This window comes from Dendrobates tinctorius, unplaced genomic scaffold, assembly GCF_039654945.1.
Source record: "Dendrobates tinctorius isolate UK_male_01 unplaced genomic scaffold, ASM3965494v1 ptg000138l, whole genome shotgun sequence".
Taxonomy (NCBI): Eukaryota; Metazoa; Chordata; class Amphibia; order Anura; family Dendrobatidae; genus Dendrobates; species Dendrobates tinctorius.
Window position 1 is genome coordinate 19,553,463 of NW_027361806.1, and position 27,760 is coordinate 19,581,222.

At 42.5% G+C, this 27,760-nt stretch overlaps 1 protein-coding gene across 2 annotated transcripts in view; it reads right to left on the reverse strand.

Moving 5' to 3' along the window:
- Window positions 1-27,760, reverse strand: part of NEGR1 (neuronal growth regulator 1) — a 628,361-nt gene that overhangs the window by 130,575 nt on the left and 470,026 nt on the right. For both annotated transcript variants that reach the window (XM_073544786.1, XM_073544785.1), the window contains exons 5-6: window positions 4,529-4,649; window positions 2,343-2,494 (exon numbers count right to left, since the gene is read on the reverse strand). In XM_073544786.1, coding sequence (XP_073400887.1) covers window positions 2,343-2,494; window positions 4,529-4,649 — 273 coding nt within the window. The remainder of the gene's footprint in view (window positions 1-2,342; window positions 2,495-4,528; window positions 4,650-27,760) is intronic.

Genomic DNA, 27,760 nt, shown 5'->3' on the forward strand with positions numbered 1-27,760 from the left:
TCCCTGGAAGGGCAGTGTGGGTTTTCTGGGAAGGATAGGGGTGAGGTTCCCATGAAGGATAGGGACGGTGTTCCCGGAAGGATTAGGGGTGACGTACCCAGGAAGGACTAGGATGGGGTTCCTGGAAAGGGCAGGGATGGGTATGCTGGGAAGGGCAGGGGCAGGGTTCCCTGGAAGGGCAGTGTGGGTTTTCTGGGAAGGATAAGGGTGAGGTTCCCATGAAGGATAGGGACGGTGTTCCCGGGAAGATTAGGGGTGACGTACCCAGGAAGGACTAGGATGGGGTTCCTGGAAAGGGCAGGGATGGGTATGCTGGGAAGGGCAGGGGCAGGGTTCCCTGGAAGGGCAGGTGAGGAATTCTGATAAGGTCCAGGATGAGGTTCAAAGGAAGGATAAGGACGGAGTTCCTGGAAAGGGCAGGGGTTCTATTCCTTGAGAGGGCAGGTGTGGGGATACGAGGAAGGGCACTATTAGGGCTCCCTGGAGGGCAGGAGATCGGTTTCTGGAAAGGGCTTGGGGGAGTTGTGGAGGGACTTAAACATCCGAAAAAAAGTTATCAACTGCACAAGAAGTAACAGATTTACACCAATGTCCATGCTCTTGGCAATGATGGGGTTAACAACTCATCAGAAAATACGGGAAAGGATTTGAGGGTTTTTTTTCCTCCCCTGAGCGGAGTTTCAATATCATACATAAAAGTCACAGTTTAAAGGCTAATTCCATGAATGGAGATTAGCTGAAATTGCAATTAGTATGCAAGACTGAAATGAAAGACAAACATGGAGAGCGGTGGGCTCCATCCATCAAGGGTTATTTGCATGTGTAAATGTCAAAATATCACCTCGCCGCGACCTTACTGGCAGTCTGCGTGCGGGTATCAAGGGACTGGTCTGGTCACATGGCACAAAACAGAGATATTCAGCGCAGGGAGGAATGGCGCTGGAGTAGTAGTCTCATGTGTTAGTGATGAGAGGGCGAGTATTGTATTCTGCATATGTGCCCCCTAGTGGCCAAAATATCTGCACCTGGAGGTTTGGGAAATAGAATTCTGCCATTTCATGCTGCTATCACCCGCGCTCCATGTGGGAGAAATACAGCAAAACTGCAATATAAACCGAGACAAATACTGATACATTAGATGGCGTTTGCAGAGTATGGATTGCCACAATCGGGGTTTCCTTTGAAATATCTGGTATTCTGCATACAATTTACAGATTACAGGCTGTCAAAGTCGAAATTTACTGTAATTTCGTACTGCTATGGCCGGGTTCTATTTACAGAATATATGATGCCATAGATTGGATCCAGCTGGCAGACTGTAGACTGACTTAATCTGAAAAATGTCTGCAGAGTACAGGCTGCCATACACTGGACTAAAGACTGCAAAGAACTACAGTTAGTCGTATAACAAGAAACTGACTGGCACTTCCAAATGTGAAAACTGGTGAGTACAGGTACGAACTAAGAGTAGCCACCTCAATACATAACAAACACATAAAGTTGCACTCTGTAGTGCTAAAGCATGTAAATATGTAATATATGAAATATAAGAAGCATTACTTCTCTAGAGATAAGATAAAAAAGGAGATACTTAGCAAATAATTTGGCCAATTTATGCATGCCCAGCAGCCAGCGACAAGGCGATCTTCTTTTGCTGGGAACCTACATGTTTAGTGCGATTACCACTCTTAGGCTAAAGCCTGAATTTATGGGTAGGAGGGGTCCTGTGGTTTAATTGCAGCAGGATCCCACCTACCCATAAATTCAGACTTTAGCCTAAGAGAGGTAATCACACTAAACATGTAGGTTCCCAGAAAAAGAAGATCGCCTTGTCGTCGGTTCCTGGGCATGCATGAATTGACCGAATTATGTGCTAAGTATCTCCATTTTTTCTTATTATCTAGAGCAGTAATGTAATTCATATTTCATATTTACATGCTTTATAGCTACAGAGTGCAACTTTATTTGTTTGTTACAGTTAGTCATAGTCTGCATTCAGTTTGCAGATGACGGGATTCCACAGTCTAGTTTCATTTTGCAGATTATAGACTGCAATCAACTAAACAATATTTTCCGGCTGCACGTTCTGTATGATGTATGATCCACTCACGGTCTCCATCAGTTTGCAGATTTTGGGATAACACTGTGGAAATCCAATAAACAGACTTTATACTGCCATATAGTTGCAGGATACAGGCTGCCATACACTGGATTTACACCCATGATGTTCAGACACCGGTGGTGACACTTCTGCACATTCTCATATCATTAGCACAGCTGGTATTCTCCATATATAGGAGCTCAGCGATGACCTGGTGCTGGTGATATCACACATGACTTACGGTTCAGGGGCAGGCTGGCGTTACTCGTTCCCAGCTTGTTTATCGCTACACATGTGTAATTGCCAAAGTGCTCTTCTGTTACATTAGAGACTTGGAGGATCGATCTGGTATTGTAATTCTTTATGAGGATGCCTCTCTGTCCATTTGCGAGTCTAGAAAAAAACAGAAATCATCAATATCAAATGCTGGACAGATGGAGGAAGCTCCGCTAAATCTGAATAAGTAATCTATGGTTATTAATATTTATTTATATATTAGTTACCTTCTGTATTATCCTCCAGAGCTGCACTCACTATTCTGCTGGTGCAGTCACTGTGCAGTGCCATACATTACATTGCTGATCCTGAGTTACATCCTGTATTATACTCCAGAGCTACACTCACTATTCTGCTGGTGCAGTCACTGTGCAGTGCCATACATTACATTGCTGATCCTCAGTTACATCCTGTATTATACTCCAGAGCTGCACTCACTATTCTGCTGGTGCAGTCACTGTGCAGTGCCATACATTACATTGCTGATCCTGAGTTACATCCTGTATTATACTCCAGAGCTACACTCACTATTCTGCTGGTGCAGTCACTGTGCACATACATTACATTACTGATCCTGAGTTACATCCTGTATTATACCCCAGAGCTGCACTCACTATTCTGCTGGTGCAGTCACTGTGTACATACATTACATTACTGATCCTGAGTTACATCCTGTATTATACCCCAGAGCTGCACTCACTATTCTGCTGGTGCAGTCACTGTGTACATACATTACATTACTGATCCTGAGTTACATCCTGTATTTTACCCCAGAGCTGCACTCACTATTCTGCTGGTGCAGTCACTGTGTACATACATTACATTACTGATCCTGAGTTACATCCTGTATTATACTCCAGAGCTGCACTCACTATTCTGCTGGTGCAGTCACTGTGTACATACATTACATTACTGATCCTGAGTTACATCCTGTATTATACTCCAGAGCTACACTCACTATTCTGCTGGTGCAGTCACTGTGTACATACATTACATTACTGATCCTGAGTTACATCCTGTATTATACCCCAGAGCTGCACTCACTATTCTGCTGGTGCAGTCACTGTGTACATACATTACATTACTGATCCTGAGTTACATCCTGTATTATACCCCAGAGCTGCACTCACTATTCTGCTGGTGCAGTCACTGTGTACATACATTACATTACTGATCCTGAGTTACATCCTGTATTTTACCCCAGAGCTGCACTCACTATTCTGCTGGTGCAGTCACTGTGTACATACATTACATTACTGATCCTGAGTTACATCCTGTATTATACCCCAGAGCTGCACTCACTATTCTGCTGGTGCAGTCACTGTGTACATACATTACTGATCCTGAGTTACATCCTGTATTATACCCCAGAGCTGCACTCACTATTCTGCTGGTGCAGTCACTGTGTACATACATTACATTACTGATCCTGCGTTACCTGCTGTATTATACCCCAGAGCTGCACTCACTATTCTGCTGGTGCAGTCACTGTGTACATACATTACATTACTGATCCTGCGTTACCTCCTGTATTATACCCCAGAGCTGCACTCACTATTCTGCTGGTGCAGTCACTGTGTACATACATTACATTACTGATCCTGAGTTACATCCATATATTATACTCCAGAGCTGCACTCACTATTCTGCTATTTTGGACACAGTAAAGCAGCTTGTGAATAGATCACCTTTGCAGCTTATTTGCGCTCCTGCAGCTTCTTCTCTCCATCATAGTCTGCTGTAAAGACTACAATTCCAGATTGCTACATAACACTGTGTCCTCATTATAGACCATAACCACCATGAAATATTTGGGAATATTACGGTAGTTTAGATACCAGAAGGGTTAAATATAATGTAAAGTATCATATTAGGAAAATCAAAACCAAACCAGCATACAGTTCATAATATTAAAGGGGTTGTCCAGGAACAATAAAAGATGCCTGTTCTGGTCAGCGCCCCCCACCTGTCGATAGGTTGTGTGTGGTACTGCAGCCTTACCATAATCTCGCCAAACAACCTGTAATACTGGACACAACCTGCAGGCAGTGGTGGTGCCGTCTTGATTAAATATTTACATTTATCTAACCTTGAATGACCCCTTTAAGTTAAACACAGATCATGTGCGGAGATATAATATGAATCTCTTACTTCTTATCTCCTTTATACCACTCAAAGGATGGCGTAGGGACGGACGCTGTTTCACACCGGATGAGTCCTATTTTTCCAATGGAAACCCCAGTCGGCGTTATTTCAAGGATTGTGGGTGCAACTGAAAAAAATTATGATTTAATGTTAAAAACAGCAGAAATGGATCAATACATCGATATAAACCCAGATCAGCGGTGTAAGCCGCAGCGGTGAAAATTCAGGGTAACTTTTGGGGGAATCTTTAGGAAAGTTAAAAACTTCTGCAAACTCCAGAAGATCTGTCTCATATTGACAGAAAAGCAATATATATATTACTCTGAATCTTCTCGTGAAATATATCAGTTCTGACAGAAAACTGTAAATGTGAATTACTTTTATTCCAGTTTTTACAAATGACCCCCTGCGAGTCCCATATTGCAGCCACCAGGTCCTGATGCAGTAATAAAACACAACACCATCTGGCAGTTCATAAGTCAGTGTGTTGCCAGCATAGATGGCAGGCGCCAAGCTGGCACTTGCTATATCTGCAAACAGGATGAAACAAAATAACTCTGCTGCAAGAGCAACTGCAACAGAGAGGAAATGTGCACTGAGAAGAGACTGAAAGCGAAATGCACGTGTACCGCTAATGTCACAGACGTTTCTGCTAACCAATATTTGCGGCAAAATCCGCAGTGAAATACTCTGCAGATACAAAAAAAATGAGAATCATAGGATAAAAAATAATCCAAGAAGAGTAACAGACTAAATACTTATGATCAATATCTCACCGCACGAGGGTATGTCACCATCCCCTGCAAAATATCAGGCAAGAATGGAACTCCATAGTCAGCGGTATGGACTGACACACAAAGCATGCTATAGGTTACACTACCAGAATGGTTCAATATAATAAAGTGACATTTGTAGCCAGGTTAAAAATGGGCCATCCACATGTATCCCACCATAGTGACATAACTATTTCAAAAGAACAGTAATAACACATGAAGGCTAAATGACAAGCTTACTGGCATAACATGATTCCGCTATCAGTAGCAGTGCATGCACAAGGAAACCATACAAAGAAATCTGTACCTTAGAAGGAAGATACCAATGGCAGGAAAAGTTAAACAGGATGGAGTCAGTGTCCCCCCTCACCCCGACGCGCGTTTTGCCTCTAGCTTTCTTCCAAGGTGAGTGATATTGATCACAATTATAGGATTAACAGGACATATTATAGTGAGAAATCACTTGACTATACCTCATATTATCAACACACTTTTTGTTTAATCTGTTACTCTTCTTCCTAATAGCAGCTAGTTATATATTACTCTGGATGGGGTGGTGTCTCCCTTCCTGGGCACTCTGTGATTTTAGTTCATTTTAATTGATTTTCAATAAAGATTGATTTAATTTTTATTCTATGTTTTTCTTTATTTACTCTGGATAACTTACTTCTACCCGAGTATGTGTATATAGTATTTATTTGAAGTTCCATTAATGAAGCATTTATGACATCATTTTGATAATTAAATCCAAAAAATGACATTGTGCCGCTATTCTAAATTTCATTCATTCAGTGTCAAACCTATAAAGGCTCAGATAAAGCAAACACTCCTGATTCCCACGCAGAGAGGTCTAATGAGAGAAGTCTATCTGCAGGGGTGCAGTGACATCTGATTTCTGAAAATTATCTCTTTAGATTATGGCTATTATAACAGTTATTACATTTTATACAGTATATTTAATACTGAAAAGAAGGTAGCGTTTGTAAAAAAATATTATACAAAGATGTTACAGAATGTGAACAAAACAATACGGTAAATACAATCATATGTAACAAAAGGGATAACAAAAAAAGTACTAAACCGGTGCCACAGAGATTAGCGGAGAGAAGGACTCCTTAGAGAGGTCCAGTCCGATGGGTGTTGCAGTCCGGTCCGGCGCCTTCCATCTTCATTTGATGTAATCCTCTTCTTTCCTTCCTGTCGTGGCTCCTGCACAGGTGCACTGCTCTGCCCTGTTGAGGGCAGAGCAGAGTCCTGCAGTGCGCAGGCGCCGGGAGAGGTCCGGCGCCTGCGCACTGCAGTATTCTGCTCTGCCCTTAACAGGAGCCACGACAGGAAGGAAAGAAGAGGATGGCATCATATGAAGATGGGAGGCGCCGGACCGGGCAGCGACACCCATCGGACCGGACCGCCCCCCCCGGTGAGTATAATCTAACTCTTTTTTCTTATCTTTCAGGTTACATCGGGGGCTTATCTACAGCATTACAGAATGCTGTAGATAAGCCCCTGATGTCGGTGCGGGCAGCTCATATTCGAAAAAAGGGGTGACAGATTCCCTTTAATGACAAAAAACTCTGATTTTTATTAGATCAAGGTTATGACCAAATACCACCCCTACTTGAGCTCATATTAAGGGCTAGTCATGGAATATGCTAGTGCCTTTAGAAGATTACAAGATCATCCAACTTTCAGGATATCTTCATCCCTGAAGGTCCCAGGTGAGAGATATTGTTGTCAAGATTCCTATCACGATTTTATCTTTCTATAGTGGAAAAACATGGCATGGATAGCATCATCCATCTGTTTGATATTAAGTTAGAGGTGTTAGGTTGGCCTTTATGTGAGTGACTGCATTACATTCGTCACTTCAATATGACAGAAAATATATCTCCTATAAATATCAGATAGATGCAAACACCAATATTCATCACTGACAACTGGCTCCAAAGTGTCTGAGATAATTCATTTGAACAGAAGAAGTCCCTGTACTTTTCAGCATCAGAGTGTACGAATCCTATTCTCGATTCTGATATATTTTAATAACCAGCAAAGGCAAAGCAGACAGCTGAGAGCTGATATTAATAGGTTGGGAAGCTCCATGGATTTTGGCACCTTCCCAGCCTAATTAGACCAGCCCTCAGCCACCCCAGAAATGGTGCATCCATATTGGCTCCTTCCCAGAATAATAAGACCAGCTCACAGCTGTCTGCTTTCCCTTGGCTGGTTATAAAAATAGGCGGGACCCCACGTTCTGTTCATTTATTTATTAACAAGTACAGTAAAATACACATACAAGGCACTGCTCCACTGCTTCCCTTGGACTTCTCATCCCTACTTCTATACTTTGCTCATCATTTCTCTACAATCTGCCAATCATACAGTACTTCTATACTATGCTCCTCATCTTACCTCCACACTATGCTCATCATACATCTACGTACAACATGCTTCCACTTTAGGTTAATCTATGGTTACATTGTTTCAATATTATGGTCACATTAGTAACTGTTAGCAGCTGTCTAAAACGTCCCATTTCAGGGAAATCCCACTTAATATTCCTCAATCTTTGGGCGATGGGGGCTGTTGGGTTTAATATCATCACGCGTTCTGCATACAATTCCTAAATGTCAGGGGCGGGAGTCGCTAGGTGCGGTGGCATTCACACACTTACAGAGGGGAGCGGAATAATCCGCAGGAATAGGTTCTTGTCTTTTAACATTTTAATGAGCTGTGGGACTTTTGTGCATATTAGTTATGTTGCCCTAATTACTCATTATAATTCTAATGTGCATTTTATATTTAATTACAATGCTTATAAAGCCCAGCGACGGACAGTAAATTATTATAACCAGTGAGTGCATAATGAATATAGGCTGAATTTATTAACTTTTACACTCGCCTTCCATAGGAAGAACTTTCCAATTTACCTTTGTTGATTATCCGCATAATGTGATTAAACAAACTTTCTTAATGTCATTAATTCAGCACCGGCTTGTATTCAGCCTGGGTAATTTCAAGATTTCCTAACAGGACCAACAGTCATTTTTTATTACAGGCTTAAACTCTTATTTCCCGGTATTATCTCTTACTTATAATGTTTTTTTAGGTTTTATAATTTGAATCCTTAAAGGGATTCACCAAATTGAATTTTTTTTAATCTTTAAATGGTCCAAATAAAAAAAGAAAAAGCGATACATAGCATCCCGATCCTCCACCGCATTCTCACGTTTCCTAGATCCTCCAATGGTCTCTACTTTCTGGGTCTTATTAACACACAGGAAATGACTGTGCAGCCAATCACTGGCAGCAGCGCTGACCTGTCTCAGCCTGTAATTGGACGCAGCAGGTCACCTGTCTCTGTGTGAGGAAGTCATCGTTTCAGCAGGAAGTAGTCACCAGGGGTACAAGGCAATATCTGAACAATAGGGGTAGGTAATGCGAGAGGCAACACTTATTTTTTTCTGCCATTTTTTCTTCCATTCTGATCTGACTATATACAAAACAAGATGGGCAACCCCTTTAAATATACACTGCAGCTTTGTCAATAATATTTTTTTTGCTCCATTTTTAAGTTAACAATGGAAATAATTAAGCAATCATACTAACCACAGTATAGCCCCAGTCTCACATAGCGAGATCGCTGTTGCGTCACCGATTTTGTGACGCGCCTGCGATCTCGCTACGTGTGACACATAGCGGCGATCGGGCCCCTGCTGCGATGTCGATGATCGTGCTTGAAGGATCTGGGCCATTTTTTGATCACTGGTGTCCCGCTGGCCAGCATGCATCGCTGTGTTTGAAAGGGACAACGACAAACGACCTCAATACTACAGATCTGAGAGACAGGGTCCCAATGACCGTCGCATCGTTCCGAATCATTGCTGCATCGCTGTTGAGTTCTGACTGTTTGACATCTCACCAGCGACCTCGTAGTGACGCACCAGCGATGCCTACCAGGTCGCATCGTTGTCGGGATCGCTGGTGCGCCACCAAGTGTGACGGTACCCTAACCCTTTTACCACTCCAGTACAATCTTTAGTCCTTCATTAATTTTCACACTCCCTGATAAGCAGTTTACTACCTGATCCATGTTTCCATGTTTTATCTTTTGGGAGTGTCTCTCCCAGTAATATAGGCTGGATGTGAGGTCTGAGTGTCTCCCAGTAATATAGGCTGGATGTGAAGTCTGTTTGTCTCTCCCAGTAATATAGGCTGGATGTGAGCTCTGTGTGTCTCTCCCAGTAATATAGGCTGGATGTGAGGTCTGAGCATCTCTCAGTAATATAGGCTGGATGTGAGCTGTGTGTCTCTCCCAGTAATATAGGCTGGATGTGAGGTCTGTGTCTCCCCCAGTAATATAGGCTGGATGTGAGGTCTGTGTCTCCCCCAGTAATATAGGCTGGATGTGAGGTCTGTGTGTCTCTCCCAGTAATATAGGCTGGATGTGAGGTCTGTGTTTCTCTCCCAGTAATATAGGCTGGATGTGAGCTCTGTGTCTCCCAGTAATATAGGCTTGATGTGATCTCTGTGTGTCTCTCCAAGTAATATTGGCTGGATGTGATCTCTGTGTGTCTCTCCCAGTAATATAGGCTTGATGTGAGCTCTGTGTGTCTCTCCCAGTAATATAGGCTGGACGTGAGGTCTGTGTGTCTCTCCCAGTAATATAGGCTGCATGTGAGGTCTGTGTGTCTCTCACTGTAATATAGGCTGGATGTGAGGTCTGTGTTTCTTTCTCAGTAATATAGGCTGGATGTGAGATCTGTGAATCTCTCCCAGTAATAACGACCAAATGTTAGAGCTATGTGTCTCTCCCAGTAATAAAGGGCGAATGTGAGATCTATGTGTCTCTCCAAGTAATATAGGTTGGATGTGAGCTCTGTGTGTCTCTCCAAGTAATATAGGTTGGATGTGAGATCTGTGTGTCTCTCCCAGTAATATAGGCTGGATGTGAGATTCTGTGTGTCTCTCCCAGTATTATAGGGCGAATGTGAGATCTATATGTCTCTAGAAGTAATATAGGTTGGATGTGAGATCTGTGTGTCTCTCCCAGTAATATAGGCTGGATGTGAGGTCTGTGTGTCTCTCCCAGTAATATAGGTTGGATGTGAGATCTGTGTGTCTCTCCCAGTAATATAGGTTGGATGTGAGATCTGTGTGTCTCTCCCAGTAATATAGGTTGGATGTGATCTCTGTGTGTCTCTCCCAGTAATATAGGTTGGATGTGAGCTCTGCGTGTCTCTCTCAGCAATATAGGCTGGATGTGAGCTCTGTGTGTCTCTCCCAGTAATATACGTTGGGTGTGAGGTCACTGTGTCTCTCCCAGTAATATAGCCTGTTTATTAGCTCTATGTTTTTTTCCAGTAATATAGACTGTATGTGAACTCTGGGTGTATCCAGGGTGCTGCTGACTTCACATGCTTCCATATATAAAAACAGTTCCAGAACTGCACTTATTTCCTCTTCATGTGCTTTCCTCCTGTCTGCTTTTTATGCCCTCTCTGAGACTACAGATACTTTTTCCTCTCTCTGCTTCAGATCTGTGTACAACCTCTCAACCCAAAAAGCAGAAAAAGCGTTCAGGGGCAGGGGTTGTGACAGATTTGTAATAATTTTGCATATCATTGAGCTAGGCAATGGACTCACAGATACTGTGCAGCCGCAGAATGGATGAACGTTTTTAATGAAGACAATTTAGAAAGTTGCTTAACTTCGCATTTAGGAAGAAAATGAACAATAAAAAAAAAATCAGATTGAAGTTTATGCCTGAGCCTTAATTATGATAAATAAGTTTAAACAGCAAAAAAGGATAATGGAGACATATTATAGAGACTGTAGGTTTTACATTCACTGACTACTGAACCAATGTTACTTAAAGGGGATTTAACAATAGAGCGCATTGTTAGGGAATCCCATTACTTTTTGATTAATGGGTTTCCAACCTCTGGAACCCCCATGAACCTCAGAATAAAGACAACTATTTTTTTTCCAGAAAAATCAAAGGACATCACAGTGTTAAATGCTTTGTCCAATTAAAAAAAGAAACATTTTTAAAGATACATTTAGGGAATTCTGAGTTACTAGAGGGAGATCCTCTTGACCAGAGAGGAGATTGGCTGTAAATAGTATCTCTCGCTCCGGACGACTCGTCCTGTCTTGCATTGCATTGCATTGATCTGTGTAATACTTCATTTCTCCTGTGGGGGAGCTGCAGGGAATCTGAACACTTCCTGCCAAGTTTCGCCGCTGATCGCTGTGGATTCCAATTGGAGGAGGACACTTTGTAATTAGTTTATTCTGAGAGGAGTCTTCTAACCAGTAAAGATGATCCAAGCCATAGAGAATGATGCTTTTTATTGGGTCGTATTGCAAAATGCATAAAAAGATGTAAGTTAGTTATAACACCGGTGCCAACTCACTTAGATTTTAGGGGCCAGCTCCGTCTCCATCTGCACCCCTAATTTCATTGCATCCATTTCTTTTGCATTCTGCATCGGCTTCTTATCCATATTAGTGAAATCTCTGGAGCAGATAAACTTTTACAACTCACAGAACTGAGAGCTGAACTTTGAGAACTACCTGGGGAGTTAGGGTGTAATGACATTATAAAGAGCTGCCCCCATGGTTGTCCCTTAATGCATGTCAAGCAAGCGCGGATGCCATGTTCTCTGATTTAATGCCAAAGGGCGCTATCCCTGTCCTCTGTCACCGCGTGGACGGCGGCGGGGTAATCCATTAGCTCTTCTAAATGGCAAAAAATAATTATATTCTGCAATCAAGTATGATTAAAACAACGGCCCGGCTCATTTGGAAATATTTAGTGGGATTATGTCTCCGAAGTCTGAAAAATATTAAATTAAAGAATATGCGATTTCATAAAAAGAAAGAAAAATGGAATGAAATATTATTATTATTTGTCTCCATTAATGCATATTATTAATTGTCAGAAATAAATATTTATCCTTTATCAATAATAATTAAACTAAAGTTCATAAATAAATATAATTAAATGTTGATACATATTATTATTGACAAAATATCAGGCATCCTGGGATCCGATCTTCATCTGTTATCTTAAATACTTTTGCAATCAATTAATTTAAAATGAAAAAAACTTTTTAATTAGTCTCCATTTATCTCTATGACCGGACGAAAAATGTAGATTTTTTTTTTTTCTTTAAAGTGTTTTACATACAGGTTTGTTCAATTTATATTAACATATGTCTGACTTTTACAGACACATTGATACTATATTCTGGATGTTTATTGCTTTAGGGAAAATGACGGTGAATAAAGGTTTAAATATCTATTTTTGTAAACTTTTAAACTTTTTTTTTTTAAATTAACTTTCTGTATCTTATTGGTTTTGAAGCTGCGATTGCGTTATCGCTTGTATTATATTCTACCATGCTTCAGTATTACAGTTTACAGTATAAATGAAGTATAAAGATGGCATTGGAGTGAATGTGGGGGGTCTTCAATTGCCAGGGCCAGTGCCAATGGATGCCGCTTCTCGGCCATTTGACATGTGGACCACCAGTCTTCCGGACAGGAATGATGAGTAGCATCATCAGGGACAAGACCAAAAATCGAACATGAGGGCTCAGGAGGCTGTATATGGTAGGTGGATGCTATTCTTAATCCTTGGCCCCTGCAAGGAGGCATAGACTGATCGAATGCCCTGGTCATAGTCCCAAATGGGTTTAGTGGTCGGAATAGAACTGAATCTGTAATAGGCAGGCAATCCTCCAGTCTGGGATCAGGAGGCAGAGTCAGATGGTCCGGGATCAGGAGGCAGAGTCAGATGGTCAGAGATCAGGAGGCAGAGTAAAATGGTCAGAGATCAGGAGGCAGAGTCAGATGGTCAGAGATCAGGAGGCAGAGTCAGATGGTCAGAGATCAGGAGGCAGAGTCAGATGGTCAGGGATCAGGAGGCAGAGTCAGATGGTCTGAAATCAGGAGGCAGAGTCAGATGGTCAGAGATCAGGAGGCAGAGTCAGATGGTCAGAGATCAGGAGGCAGAGTCAGATGGTCTGAAATCAGGAGGCAGTCAGATGGTCAGGGATCAGGAGGCAGAGTCAGATGGTCAGAGATCAGGAGGCAGAGTAAAATGGTCAGAGATCAGGAGGCAGAGTCAGATGGTCAGAGATCAGGAGGCAGAGTCAGATGGTCAGGGATCAGGAGGCAGAGTCAGATGGTCTAAAATCAGGAGGCAGAGTCAGATGGTCAGAGATCAGGAGGCAGAGTCAGATGGTCAGAGATCAGGAGGCAGAGTCAGATGGTCTGAAATCAGGAGGCAGAGTCAGATGGTCAGAGATCAGGAGGCAGAGTCAGATGGTCTGAAATCAGGAGGCAGAGTCAGATGGTCAGGGATCAGGAGGCAGAGTCAGATGGTCTGAAATCAGGAGGCAGAGTCAGATGGTCAGAGATCAGGAGGCAGAGTCAGATGGTCAGGGATCAGGAGGCAGAGTCAGATGGTCAGAGATCAGGAGGCAGAGTCAGATGGTGAAGGGTCATAATACTCATAGCCAGGCCGACTGCAGAAAGTGCCAACAAGGAAATGGCCTGGAAATTCTTCACTGGGGCTATTAACCAAGCAAAGGGACAATGGTGTGGTGACGACACGTGCCATGGAAAGAACAGATTCTGCAGTTGGCGCTCCGTGCAAACAGCATAAGAGGTCTCAACTTAACAAATGAATTCCCCCCAATACATGACAACCAGATTAATACAATTTAATGCACGGACAACTGGAATCTGCAAAAGGGAGCGTCACGACTTGTTAGAGGCCCATAGAAGAGGGTCCAAGTAGGGAACACCCCCTCATGATATCCATCCGTCCATTCTAATAGGGAATATGACAGCCCTTAGTCTTAATGAGAAATCTCCCATAAAGGAAAACTTTCATTGATAAATTAATATGAAAAATGTTCAATTTTATATTTGTCAAATTTTGCAACTTTTTGAAAAATCTGCTCACGCAAAGGAGCATTGATACAAATCCGTCCCCTCCATCCCATCCCCCTCCGTCTCCTTGATACGTCCATGAGCGCTGTTACCATCACCCAGTCCAATAAGAGAACCATCACCTTCATCCTCTCGGCCGTGACACAACAAACACTTTTTGACCATAAAGGGCGTAAAATTTCAAGTAAACTGTTGAGGACAGACGGGGAATACAAGGAGATATAAAGCAGGAGGATTGTGCGGCCTGTAACAATGATTTAAGGCGCGTACGGCACGAGGCGTTCTTAATCTTATGTGGTCTGTATTTCCCACCGGTGCATCTAATGGATTCTCTTACAAGAACCCATAAAAAATTGCCATGAAACTTTCATGCAAACCTGATGTTTCCTGAATGCCAAAATGGCTCTGTATTCCAGTTAACAGGACCCGGCTTAAAATATCCAAGTAATTACTAATTTACAACCATAAATCCATAACAGATAATAAAATGTTTATTCGCCTATAAAAAATAAATGACACAGGAAAAAAAAAAAACTCATAAGCGATACATTGTAATTATGCATCTTAGTTCTAGTGCAAGTGTTCAATAGAACCGAGAGGGAAATGGCGGCAATAAAATGATAATTTTCACTTAATCATTACTTATAAATCCATGCACAGGCGGGGGTGTAGGAGACCAGGGCCGGTGTCTGCCTGGCTGCAAGGAGGGATGCAAAGTTTTATTTTCTAGGTATTAAAGCCTGGTAAATAGAAGTAATGGACCATGAGGGTGAAGGCGGCCAATCTGTAGGCAAAGGTAATTTTAAGAAAACTTTCCGCTACAGTCTGATACTAATTTTAATGTACAAACTAGCGCCCCCATGTGGTCAAATGTTACTGAAATGATTATAACTTCTATGTATGTTTATTTTTTTTTTGTACAGTGGAAAGATATATCATTTCCAATATAAATCTTGTATCAATTCTTTGAAGTTTTTCTAGATCTCTGCTTGCTGTCATTCACGCATCATTGTTTACTTCCAGTGTATAAAAGTCCAGGTCGTGCGCTAGATGTGCAGGTGTGCGGCTCGTTACCTGACGAACCTCTGATAACTGTGTCTGTGCTTGGGTGTCTAAAGGATCTCACTGACAGCAAGCAGAGTTCTTAATAACTGAGAAAAAATGGTTCATAATAGCATAATGGAAGAAGGTATCATTTTAAAGAGTTATTCCCAAATTATTATTATTATTATTATTTATTGTTATAGCGCCATTTATTCCATGCCGCTTTACATGTGAGGAGGGGTATACATAATACATGCAAGTACAATAATCTTAAACAATACAAGTCACGACTGGTCCAGGATGAGCGAGGACCCTGCCCGCGAGGGCTCACAATCTACAAGGGATGGGTGATAATACAGTAGGCGAGGGTAGAGCTGTTCGTGCAGCGGTTTGGTCGATCGGTGGTTACTGCAGGTTATAGGCTTGTCGGAAGAGGTGGGTCTTCAAGTTCTTTTTGAAGGTTTCAATGGTAGGTGAGAGTCTGATATGTTGTGGTAGAGAGTTCCAGAGTAGGGTTGATGCGCGGGAGAAATCTTGTATGCGATTGTGGGAAGAGGAGATAAGAGGGGAGTAGAGAAGGAGATCTTGTGAGGATCGGAGGCTGCGTGCAGGTAAGTACCGGGAGACGAGGTCACAGATGTATGGAGGAGACAGGTTGTGGATGGCTTTGTATGTCATGGTTAGGGTTTTGTAATGGAGTCTCTGGGCAATTGGGAGCCAGTGAAGGAATTGACAGAGGGGAGAAGCTGGGGAATAGCGGGGGGACAGGTGGATTAGTCGGGCAGCAGAGTTTAGAATAGATTGGAAGGGTGCGAGAGTGTTTGAGGGGAGGCCACAGAGCAGGAGGTTGCAGTAGTCAAGGCGAGAGATGATGAGGGCATGGACTAGGGTTTTTGCAGATTCTTGGGTGAGGAATGAACGGATTCGAATTAATCAAATTAAAAAGTTATCCACTGTCCATTACTGATCACTGGGGGTCTCGCCACTGAAAACCCACCCGAGAATGGGGCTCTACAGCCCTGTCTGGAATGAAACAGCGGACCGCATGCTGGACCTACTCTACATGCATGGTCTCTGGGATTGACTGAGAAAACCAAGCACAGGGCGCCGCTATAGCCGCTCGTTCCACGGACAAGCATACGCACCACTGCAGAGCTCAGAGGGATCTCTGTGGATCTCAGTGATCAGATCTTCTGCAATCAGCAAGTTATCTACTATCCTAAAATTAGGATTTATCTTGGAATTAACCCTTTAAATTGCAATATAACTTTTTGTAAGAAAAGTCCCCTCAAAAATCACCTGACTAGAGGGTATCGTACTGCTCTGAACCTCAGTGATCGACAGGAAACTGACCTAGGTGTGAGTGTTTCATGCCCCTAGAGCTCCCCTGAAGGACTGTCTGGGTAATGCATGCAAAGGTTCAGCTCTGGAAATTGCTCTTTGCTCACATAAATTGGAAACTCATAATGAGCAACTTCTCTCTATTGAACCAGAAAACCCTCGAAGGGAATTTTAAAAGAAATCTGTCAGGAGGTATTTCTTTTTAATGATGTAGAGGTTTAGACACCGATTTAAGTAATGTGTCACTTAGCAGTTTGTGTTACTGTTTTAATACAATCAGTATTTTATCAGCAGGAGATTATCACTGCAAGACTAGGTGCCAAGTGCCAGGCAGTCCAGCTAATCCATGTAACCCTGCCCCCACCACTGATTGGAAGCATGATGACAATGTACAGTGGAAGCTGTCAATCAGTGGTGTGGGCGGGGTTATACATTATTATCATTATTATTATAATTATTATTAGTATTTAATTATATAGCGCCATTGATTCCATGGTGCTGTACATGAGAATAGCGTAACATTCTGAGTTCTGCTACATCTGCAGCAGAGAAAACAGGGATTCTATCAAAACTGCATCAGGCAGCACAGTAAGTGACACATCACTGGAATCAGCTTCTCAGCGACTACGTCACATTGCTCTCAGATTACGTACTAAAAGCCTGCTGACAGATTCCCTTTAAAATAAATTCAGACATTTTCTCTTTTGACAAATACAAGGTGTTGGGATTGCACTGAGAATTGTTCATTCGCATACATTATACATAAGGATTTATGGCAAGACGCGGAGTTGGCAGAGTAGACAACTGCCTAAGGTGTCAATATAGTGCACGTGGAGTTTATTATCATTTTTTTTTTTTAGAGAAATGTATCAGTGTTTTGTTTTATACCAATCATCGTTAAAAAAATAGCAATAGACACGTTTAATCATACAGTGATCAAGGCTGATGGGGCCTATTAATGAAAGCCTGCCCCACCTATAGTATCAGAGCGAGGACATCAGTAGTAAATGATGCCCCTCTCCAATCACTGGTCACCTGACATTGTAAAATCCAGAATAATAAAAATAAAAATGAAAATATTTAAAGAATCTGATGCATTTTGTCTGGCGCTCACCTCCTAGAGGAGTGAAGAGCCGAGCATCCACAGGAAAGCCGTGATTTGCAAATTCTGGGCCTATAACATGAGTCCTCTGCATGGCTGCAGAACATCAGCGACTCATTGTTCTAGTCATTAATTACAGTGATTTGCAGAGTTAGCTCCTACTTATAGTAATTCAAGGGCAATAGAACTCAAATCAATCAATTACTGGCTAAGAAAAGCCATCAAGTCTCATATATCACGCTGCCGTGTGCTGTAAGTCCTGTAGCTCTAAAATTATATCTGAATTATCTTTGTGTGACAGCGAGAACTCTGCTCGGAGCGCCAGCTCTCAGTGACAGTGGTCCCAGCAGTAAATTTATAACACTCTGCGCCGAGGAAAAGGAGAAAAGTTGTAGAAGGCAGATTATAATTATAGAAAGTAAACGCAGAATAAACAATATCCATAGACACTTACAGAATAGATATCACCTAGCTTATTATGGGAACCACTAAGGTTTTATCGCAGCTCTCTTATGTACAAGAATGGAACTACTATGAAGGATAGAACATTTTTGAAATTCAAATTTGCCAACTTTGATCCATTTTTCCCAAATAATTAAATCCGCCACAAATCGCAAGACTGCAAAGCCTCCGATTTGCCTGAAAACAAATAGAAAACTTCGAGGTCTCCCAGGACTGTATCCCAACCCCTTCAAGCTCTTTATCACAAATACAGCTCACCTTAGGAAGTGATGGTAATCCGGTAGGAGCCCTCAACCAATTAATAACAGTGCACTGACAGTCTTTTTATATAGTGTAAAAATAAAAAAAAAGGTCCAAAAATTATCCCTCTTAGGGTACATACCCATATGCGAAAAAAAAAACCGGTGCGATTTCCGGACCGAAAAATCGGACGAGTGTCATGTGATTTATGTGCAATTTTTAAATGGAACATCCGTATGACATGCGTATACAATGCGATTTTAACATGAGCTTTTACATACAGCAGGTCTCTGTCCTTTACACATCGTTTTATAACGAAATATTCTTCAAAATACACACACATATACAGTATATATTAGATAGATATATAGATAGATTAAAAGAGTTGGCAAATTATCCTCCGTGTACAGTATAATCACAGAGTGACAGGTTAGAATAGAATAGATAGAATTCTGGACAAGTATTTAATTAATAAAAGATTACTTGACAGAAAAAAATGGCGTGGGCTCCCCCTATAATTAATAGCCAGCGATGACTATGCAGACAGCTGAGGACTGATGTTAATAGCCTAAGAAGGGGCCATGGATAGTGCCCCCCCCCCGGCTAAAAACATCAGCTCTCAGCCGCCCCAGAAAAGGCGCATCTCTAAGATGCGCCAATTCTGGTACATAGCCTCACTATTCCCACTGCCCTGTAGCTATGGCATATGGGGGAATAGTTGGGGGGTTTATGTCACCTTTCAGTTGACATCAAGCCCCAAGGTTAGTAATGGAGAGGCGTCAATAAGACACCCCTATTAGTAACTCCATAGTCAAATTGTAAAGAAAACACAGACACCTAGTAAAAAATCCTTTATTTGAAATAAAGACAGAGACTCCTTTATTATTAATTAAACCATATTTATAACCACACCTAATCCATGCGAAGCCCTCAATCTCCTGTAATAAATATAAAATAATAAAGCAACAATATACCATACCTGTCCGTAGTTGTGTCCCACGCCATAATCCATATCTCGGGGATATACAGTTTTCAACTTGGATGGTGCTAGCGGTGACGTCACTGAAGCTGTTCTCGCAGTCGGAACTGCGATGAGCTCTGGACCGTGGGAAAATGCCAGTGATACGGTAATGACAGTTCAAGCTCAGAGTCTTCACAGCAGATCTACCTTCCGATTTTATTTATATAAAACTCGTCCAATCATTATGCACACTCATACACTATTATTGTCTGCAACTTTAATACATGACTTTCATTGTCCGATATATAATTTTCCCCTTTATGGTTTATGTTTTAACTTACCGTTATAATGCATATCCATAGACACTAGTACTGCCAGCAACCTTAGCGCACAATATTCTTTGTCCAGCTTGTATTCTTCTCCTCTATGGCTTATGTACCTAGACCGACTACGCGCGCATGTGCGGCCTGCATTCTGTGAGCCATCCGTCCCCTGCATCTCTATGTGTCTGACGTGCTGGGTCATATGACTCTGACGTGGTCAGTCACATGACAAGGAGATTTCTAGATTCCTCCTGGTCGCGCATGCACCGACATCCACCCGGTCTTTGTCCATTGGCCTCTTTTCCCTATTTATACCTCTCTGGTTCAATAAAGCGTCAACCCCTGACGAAGTCCCAAGTTCCAAAACGCGCATCGGGGTGTGCACCGCACCTTGAACCTGGGACCACCACCCGACCACCATCCGGTAATGCCTATTGGTGTTATTTTCACCCATATCACCTTTTCTATATAGACTGTGCAGTGTATATGCCCCTTATGTACCAATCATACCTTATGGGTGGCACGGTGGCTCAGTGGTTAGCACGGCGTTCAAATCACATCAAGGACAACATCTGCAAGGAGTTTGTATGTTCTCCCCGTGTTTGCGGGGGTTTCCTCCCACATTCGAAAGACATACTGATAGGGAATTTAGATTGTGAGCCTCATCGGGGGCAGTGATGATAATGTCTGTAAAGTGATGTGGAATTAAAGGTGCTATACATGAGAATAAATACACAGTTTGTTTGTGTTTTTAAATTGTCTTTTTAATCTTTTTGTAATTGTGCGGGCACTCTTGCACACAGAGCCAACTTTTTACCACCCACTTTTCAATAAAGGTATTATATTCTCTCACCATTGTCCCATCACCATTCTTTTTTGGTCCATGCCCAGTGGTTTCTTTGGTTCTTTATATTTTCGAGTGTTCTGCCCTTCACTGTTTAGGACTAGAGTTGAGCGACTTTGGTCGGATTAGGTTTCGTGAAACCCGAATGAAGCAAAATTTGAGTCGGATGAAACTGGTCCGACTAGGGCAAAAAAAAAAATCGGCGTTTTGTCCGAAACCCGACCCGAATGCAAGTCAATGAGGAATAAAAGTCATCATTGAGCAGATAACATTCATCCGCTCAATGCTGACTTTTATTCCCCATTGATTTGCATTGGGGTCTGGTTTCGGACGAAACTCCGACTTTTTTTGCCCTAGTCGGACCAGTTTCATCCGACTCAAATTTTGCTTCATTCGGGTTTCACGAAACCTAATCCGACCAAAGTCGCTCAACTCTATTTAGGACGCATATTCCTCTATTCCTCACAGTGGATGTTTATACACGGATCTCGTTAAGCTGCTACGTCCGTTTTTTCTGTTTGTTCTTAACTTTCCTGATGCAGAATTGTTGGCATAGAACCTTCTCTGTCTTTATCCTGCCTACAACCTGAACTCGCCTTTTCTCCGCTCACATATGAGGAGGCTCGGTGCCGTCTGTTATCATTTTCCGGTGGGATTAATTTAAACATCAGAATCAAGCTGTTTTGGTTTCAGCTTTGCAGCGTCAGTCGGGGGGGGCTGTGAGCAGTTTTATGGGATTCTTGATGTGTTGCTGTTTCTAGAATCTTGCAACTAAAAGTTTCCTTTGCCGTTATATCCATATTTTTATGATGCATTTTTATCAAATGAGGCGATATCATTCTCCTATTATTAGGGTCATATCCCCAAATCACGTGTGTGTCATAAAAGATGTGAGCTAGAAAATGATTGTGTGATTCTTCCAAATGTCTTGCGGTCTCGACACTGTATACTGTCTTTTAAAGGGTTTGTCTAACACTGCAACATTGATGGTCTCTCAATAGTTCCGGAAATTATGTTTTTCTATATAATTGATGGGGGACGCCAAAACCAAAAATGCTCAATTATTTACCCAGGTATAGCGCCATCTACAGAATTGTGGCTGTGCCTGGTACTGCGGCTCACTAAAGTGAATAAAAAGACAGGCACAGAAGAAACAGCCCCTTGTTTGGCTGATGGACCACTTACAATCTGATACTAATATCTATACTACAGATTAGCAATAGATGTTACAATACCGGATACATAATGTCAGTTCTTGCATCTCTTCCATTCCAGGATCTGCTGCCCCCATTTCTGGACAGATGAGCTGGAAGCAATTTATGAAAGCAAGATGGCAGCCAGATGCCAAAGGAACATAAGAAAATAAGACGGTAACAGACTGGGAAACCTATTGTGAGTTGTGTCGAATGGATGAAGTCATGGTCTGACCAGCAGAGCAAGGGACCCTCCGGTGGACCAGGTGCTAGAAGGTCCAGCAGGCAGAAGACCACCCAATTTGTGGCCAATCACTATATCTGATGAGATGATTCACAAGTAACCTTTTAGATGGGGCTGACGACATGCACCTGTCCTGCCTGCATGGAGGGTGATCCTCACAGTCATCTCCTCATCATCCTCAGTCTTACACACTCTTTTGGAATTTTCCCTTTTCTTGTATGTTCCAAACTTTTCTTACACATCATGGAAAACTTCTGCTATGAATAGACGCTGATTGTCTAATTGTAAAAAAAAAAAAAAAAAAGCGGTGCCATGACACTTCAGAGCATCTGTAAAAGTGATGTCATCTCATGTGAAGAAGGCGGAATCGATAAACTGGGAATCGTTCTGCATTTTTAGATTTACCGTACCTGCCTTTGTTTTGCATTTGTCCAATTCTATACTGTTTCTTAAAGTCTATGGACACCTTCGATATGGAAAAAATATTTTTATATATGAAGGTGGTTACTGTTAGTAATTAAAATTGCTCGGATTTTTAGAATGTGATCTTCATTCCTTCATTGATTTTTAGCTTGTTGTCTTTGCCCTCCCTGAGTCTGTAGATGCTTTCTCTCCTCTTTAATGCAGATTCACATACAACCTCCTCCCACTCCCTGCTGCTATCTCTAACACTGAAAGAAGAAAGCGAAAATCAGAGAGAAGTAAGAACCAGGAGCCTTATTGGATTTGTAACAAAAGACTTACAGACACTCTGCAGCTGCAAGATTTTTACTGAAGACAGTTTAGAAAGTTACTTAATTTTGCATTTAGGAAGCAAGAAATCCATGTGTGAAGGTTTTACATGACTTTTACATTTTGATTTTGCAATTAATGGTCCACCTCAAAGTTGTATCTACAGGGGTTGCAGAGGTAGCAGTCTTACACAGCGCATGGATAGGGGATTTTGGTAACCGTTAGTTCGGTTCCGTTAACACATCGGACCCCCATGTGTTGTGAGTTCATTTTTCCCTTCACCAGTGGGGTCTGATGAACTCCCTCTTCTGGCGAAGGAGGGTAGTGAGGCTGATTACCAAACAGCTGAGCAGGTAGATGATGACTGGGTCACAGGAACTGATGACTGGATATAAGGCAGCCGACGCCCTGCTGCCTTGCCGGTGATTTTCCTGCTGGATTCTTGGAGACCAGTCTGATTTCTGCTTCTCAAAGCTAAGTTTTGCTCTGCCTTTTGTACACTTTAGTTCTGGTTTTGTTTGCCTTGTTTTTTGGAGTTCAGCCATCCCCGGCCGGGGGTGAGCTGAATTCCATTTTTGTCTCTGATCTGTTGATCTCTGGCTCTGTCTTCAGAATATACCTGAGTGCTGATATAGTCTTTTTGAAGCCTAGCGACTTCAGGGCCTGTTTTTCCTATCAGTCTGTTGGTTCATTTTTGGATAGGGTTTTTGCGGATTGCAGACAGCAGCTTTTCTATCCTGTCCTATTTAGTTAGCTTGGGCCTCATCATTTGCTCAACCTATCTTTTTATCTGTGTTAGTGTTTTTCATCTTGCTTCACAGTCATTATATGTTGGGGCTGCCTATTGCTTGGGGGTCTGCTCTGGGGCAGTTTAGATTTCCCGATTTCCCCTTTCTGTCTTTAGGCTAATTTAGTTCTCTGGCTGTGATCGAGGGGTCTAGGGCACCGTAGGAACCCCCCACGGCTACTGCTAGTTGTTGTGGATAGGTTCAGGGGTCTGCAATCCGATAGCTTCCAACTTCTCTGGTTTTCTGGACTTAGCTATTATTTTTGTTTTTTCCTCCTTCGGTGACTCATCCATAACACCCATGGACCACCAGAGCTGGGAACTTGTGTCCTTTGTTCTCCCCTTCTTGCTTACGTGGCTTGTGTCCGGTCCATGCAGCTTTATATGGATCCTCTTATTCATTAGAAAGATGGTTGGACAATACTATACAGGCACTTTTTACTTTTTGTATCATCCACGTCCTTTTAGATTGTAAGCTCTTGTGAACAGGGTCCTCACTTGGTTGAATTGATGAACTATGTGTTACTCTGTAACATCTGATATAGTCTGTATTTGTTTCCTCCAAGTTATAAAATGCTGACAAATATGTAATAAAAAATATTATTATCATCGTCACCAGAGAAGTATGCTTGTTTCTCCACTTTTGAGCCACTTCTTCCCCTCCCCCTCATTTTCTAATCTGCTAAAATGCATCATGGTCAAATAAGGCCAGCTGGAGTAGGGATCAGATTACAGCTGCCTATTGAAATCTATACAAAGGGCAAGAGGAGGTAGAAGCAATATGAGAGTGCGGCCCAGACATACACTGACATCTGCTACTTACTAGTTAGTGCTTTATTTGCCTCCAGATCTGGATTTACACTTACACTGCTCAGTACTGCTGTATTATTCCCTCCATGCTGATATTTTTGTAGGCAGTTTATCTCACCCAGAGCTGGTGTCACGATCGATGTGTGACTGGACACACCGCCTCCAGCAGGGTGAATTTATAACACACGTGACCCTGGATACACCGCCTCCAGCAGGGCGAATTTAAATAATAAGACATGCAGACGGATACACCGCCTCCAGCAGGCGAATTTGAGAAATACACGTAAAACCGGATACACCGCCTCCAGCAAGGCGAATTTAAATAATAAGGGGAAACACCAGGGAAACAATAACAATGGTGGGCCCTGCGATAGGGAGCAGGGACATGGAGATCTCCTGCACTCCCCTGAGTCAGTGTCTCTACACTCCTACCGATCCCTAGGCCGGTTCTGCACCGGGCGCCGCTCAGGATACCTTTAAACCCTAGCTCGCCCTGCACCTACCCCTTTCTAGTGTAATGGCCGGTGCAGAAACTAATCCCACCACTGCACTGAAACACACACAAGGGAAAGTGACAAAACAGGGAACACCAATTAGCTCTGCTCTGTTGCTCTTGCTCCTAGCAACAGAGTCCACCACCAGAATGCAGCTTTTCCTCCAGATTCACTGCAACCTCACCAGGCCTTGTCAGAGCTGAAAGGAACTCTCTCACTAGCTCCTTCCTCCACCAAGGATGGTTGGAAATGAATACTATCACCAACAATCAGTGAGAGCACATGACACACCTTTATAGTAAGCCAGAGGAATCACACCTGCTTAATTATCATGTGCAATGACACTTACCACCACCGGGGGCAAACTAAACTAAAACTACAAAAGTGCAATGACCCTAATGGCCACTGGGGGCAAAACTAGGAAAAAGACACCACGGTGTAAAAACCCTTAATGGCCACCGGGGGCAAAACCAACCCTGAGCAAACAGCTCACAGAAAAAAAAGGTTACTTGTGTTTTTATCTGACATGATCCAGCATGGATCATGACAGCTGGATTCACAACTACACTGCTCAGTACTGCTGAATAATGTTCTCCATGTTTCTACTTCTTAGAAGTGCTTTACCTTACACCAGAGCTGGATTCACAGCAACAATGCTCAATAGTGCTATAGTATGTACTCCATGCTGCTGTTTTCTAGTTAGTGTTTTTATCTCATCCCAGAGGTGGATTCAATACTACACTTCTCAATAATGCTACATAATGACCTCTATGCTGCTGCTTTCTAGTAAACTTTTTATTTCACACCATAGCTGATTTCTCACTTATACTGCTCACTACTTCTGTATATAATGTTCTCCTTGGCGCAATTTGTTGCAAACTTTTTATCGCACACCAGAGCAGGATTCAAGGTTACACTGCTCAGTAATGTAACATAATGTCCTCCATGTTGCTGCTTTCTAGCAAAGTTTTATCTCGCCCCAGAACTGGATTCACAACTACACTGCTCAGTACTTCTGTATATTGTCTTCCATGCCGCTGCTGATTCTGAATATACACTATATAGCGACGAGAGAGCAGGATTCCCTCGTGCCTTTGTGTGCTGTGTATGGGAGACATGAGGGATTCCTGGGAGCAGCCATTCTGCACCCACAAGCTCAGAGATAACTGTAAATTAGACAGAACCTACAGCAAGAAAAACTACATGATACAAGTTACATAATGGCCAGAAATAATGTTATCCCTCAGGTTTACACACATGACAGCTAGAGACGAGCAGATTGATTTGACACCAGTCCAGCGTCCAGGAGTCCTGGGAGTCGATTCATCCCTAATGACAGCTTATTCTGAACAGTCACTGAAAAGTCCTGGTATATTTAGAAAAAAAAAAAGTGTGCAGGATTAGAAAAACATGGTTGCATTCTTACAACGAGAGCGCCACACTTCTGCACAGGCCACCTGGGGTATTACAGTGAGCTGCAATACTTTACACAACACATGAAAGGGTGAACCTGTGTGTTTTTTTTGTAGAAAGCATCCATGTCTTTTACAGCCCCTTTAAGACAACTGTGTAGAACAGAGAAGCATCTGAGAAAGGAGAAACCTCGGACAGCAAGAAAAGAGCCTGGAGCAGCAACGGCATCAGATCCCATACACCGGAGCGTCGCCGGTCTCCTCCTTCTCAGAGATCCATTACTTCTCCATGAATACAATTCCGTTCCTATATTTCCCGGGAGCCTCTCAGGAGTCCGACCACTGGTTCCACAAGTCAAGTCCTTTTAGATTAAATACTAATCCACATCGAATGTTTCCAATCCCTTAATGTATCTGCACATTTACCACACATCCCATCGCCGCTCTCCTCCGAGATATACATTAAGGTCATTTCGGGGTTTTTTTTCTGATATGTTTTCCGAGCTGCTGTAGACCAAGCAGATTCTGGTCACTTTCATTTATTTATGTCCTCCCGGAGATAAGGTCTGCTACTGCAGTTTTAATTATCCCAACAGGCAGTATACTACAGTACCTAATAGGAGGAGTGCAGCAGATAAAGGACATGCAGGAGTGCGCGACGCGCTTTGATGTCTGCGGAGGCTGGAGCCCTACCCGTTGTTCAAATTCCCCAAACCTATTACATAGCCGACCTTCCCACCGCTTTACGTCCTAGATCTCACTTGGTTTCCACTAACCCAACGTAGAAGTTGAGATATGCAGTTAACTCCTAAACTGTTGGAGAAGCTGCCGGCAACCAACAGTGCGAGCCCAAAACGCGTTGGTCAAAGTGTATACTTACCGTAGAGGCACATAGAATAGGGGTATTCTAGTTCAGGATGCCTAGACCTCAGGGATGACTAGATCATAAACAATCCCTATCTCTATAGGCCGCACACAAAAATCATCCGACTGTCAAAACCGAAAATAGGTCCCATCCAGAACCGAGACCTTCATCAGATGGAGACATTCTCTTCTAATTGGTCAGTATGTGTTGCACAGCCTGTTGCACAGCTCCTTGAATACCCACAGTTGCAGTAGAAAACTTCACAGAGAAGATTACATGGGATAACAAGCTTTTACTTGTCAGAGCATGAGGTAAAGGAAAAAATGCACAGTCATACAATGCTAACAGTATGAAGATGGTAAAGAGGGACTGGGGCAACACATGACCGCAGACTATACAAAGTGTGGCTGTATTCTATGGCCATGGAAACACATAGGTCTGCATTAGAGCTGTATACACAAAACGGCACAATTTATAAGATGTATTGCAAGTAGAGTTGAGCAAACATATTTACAGGACCTCGTCCAGAGCACATCCTCCAGGGCAGGGAAAACGTCCTGAACCAGCACTCCAATGTTGGGATCCTGGGCGCCTCGAGGGATTACTAAGCTCCGCGACGTTGCTACAAGCAGTGTTACAAGGAGTGC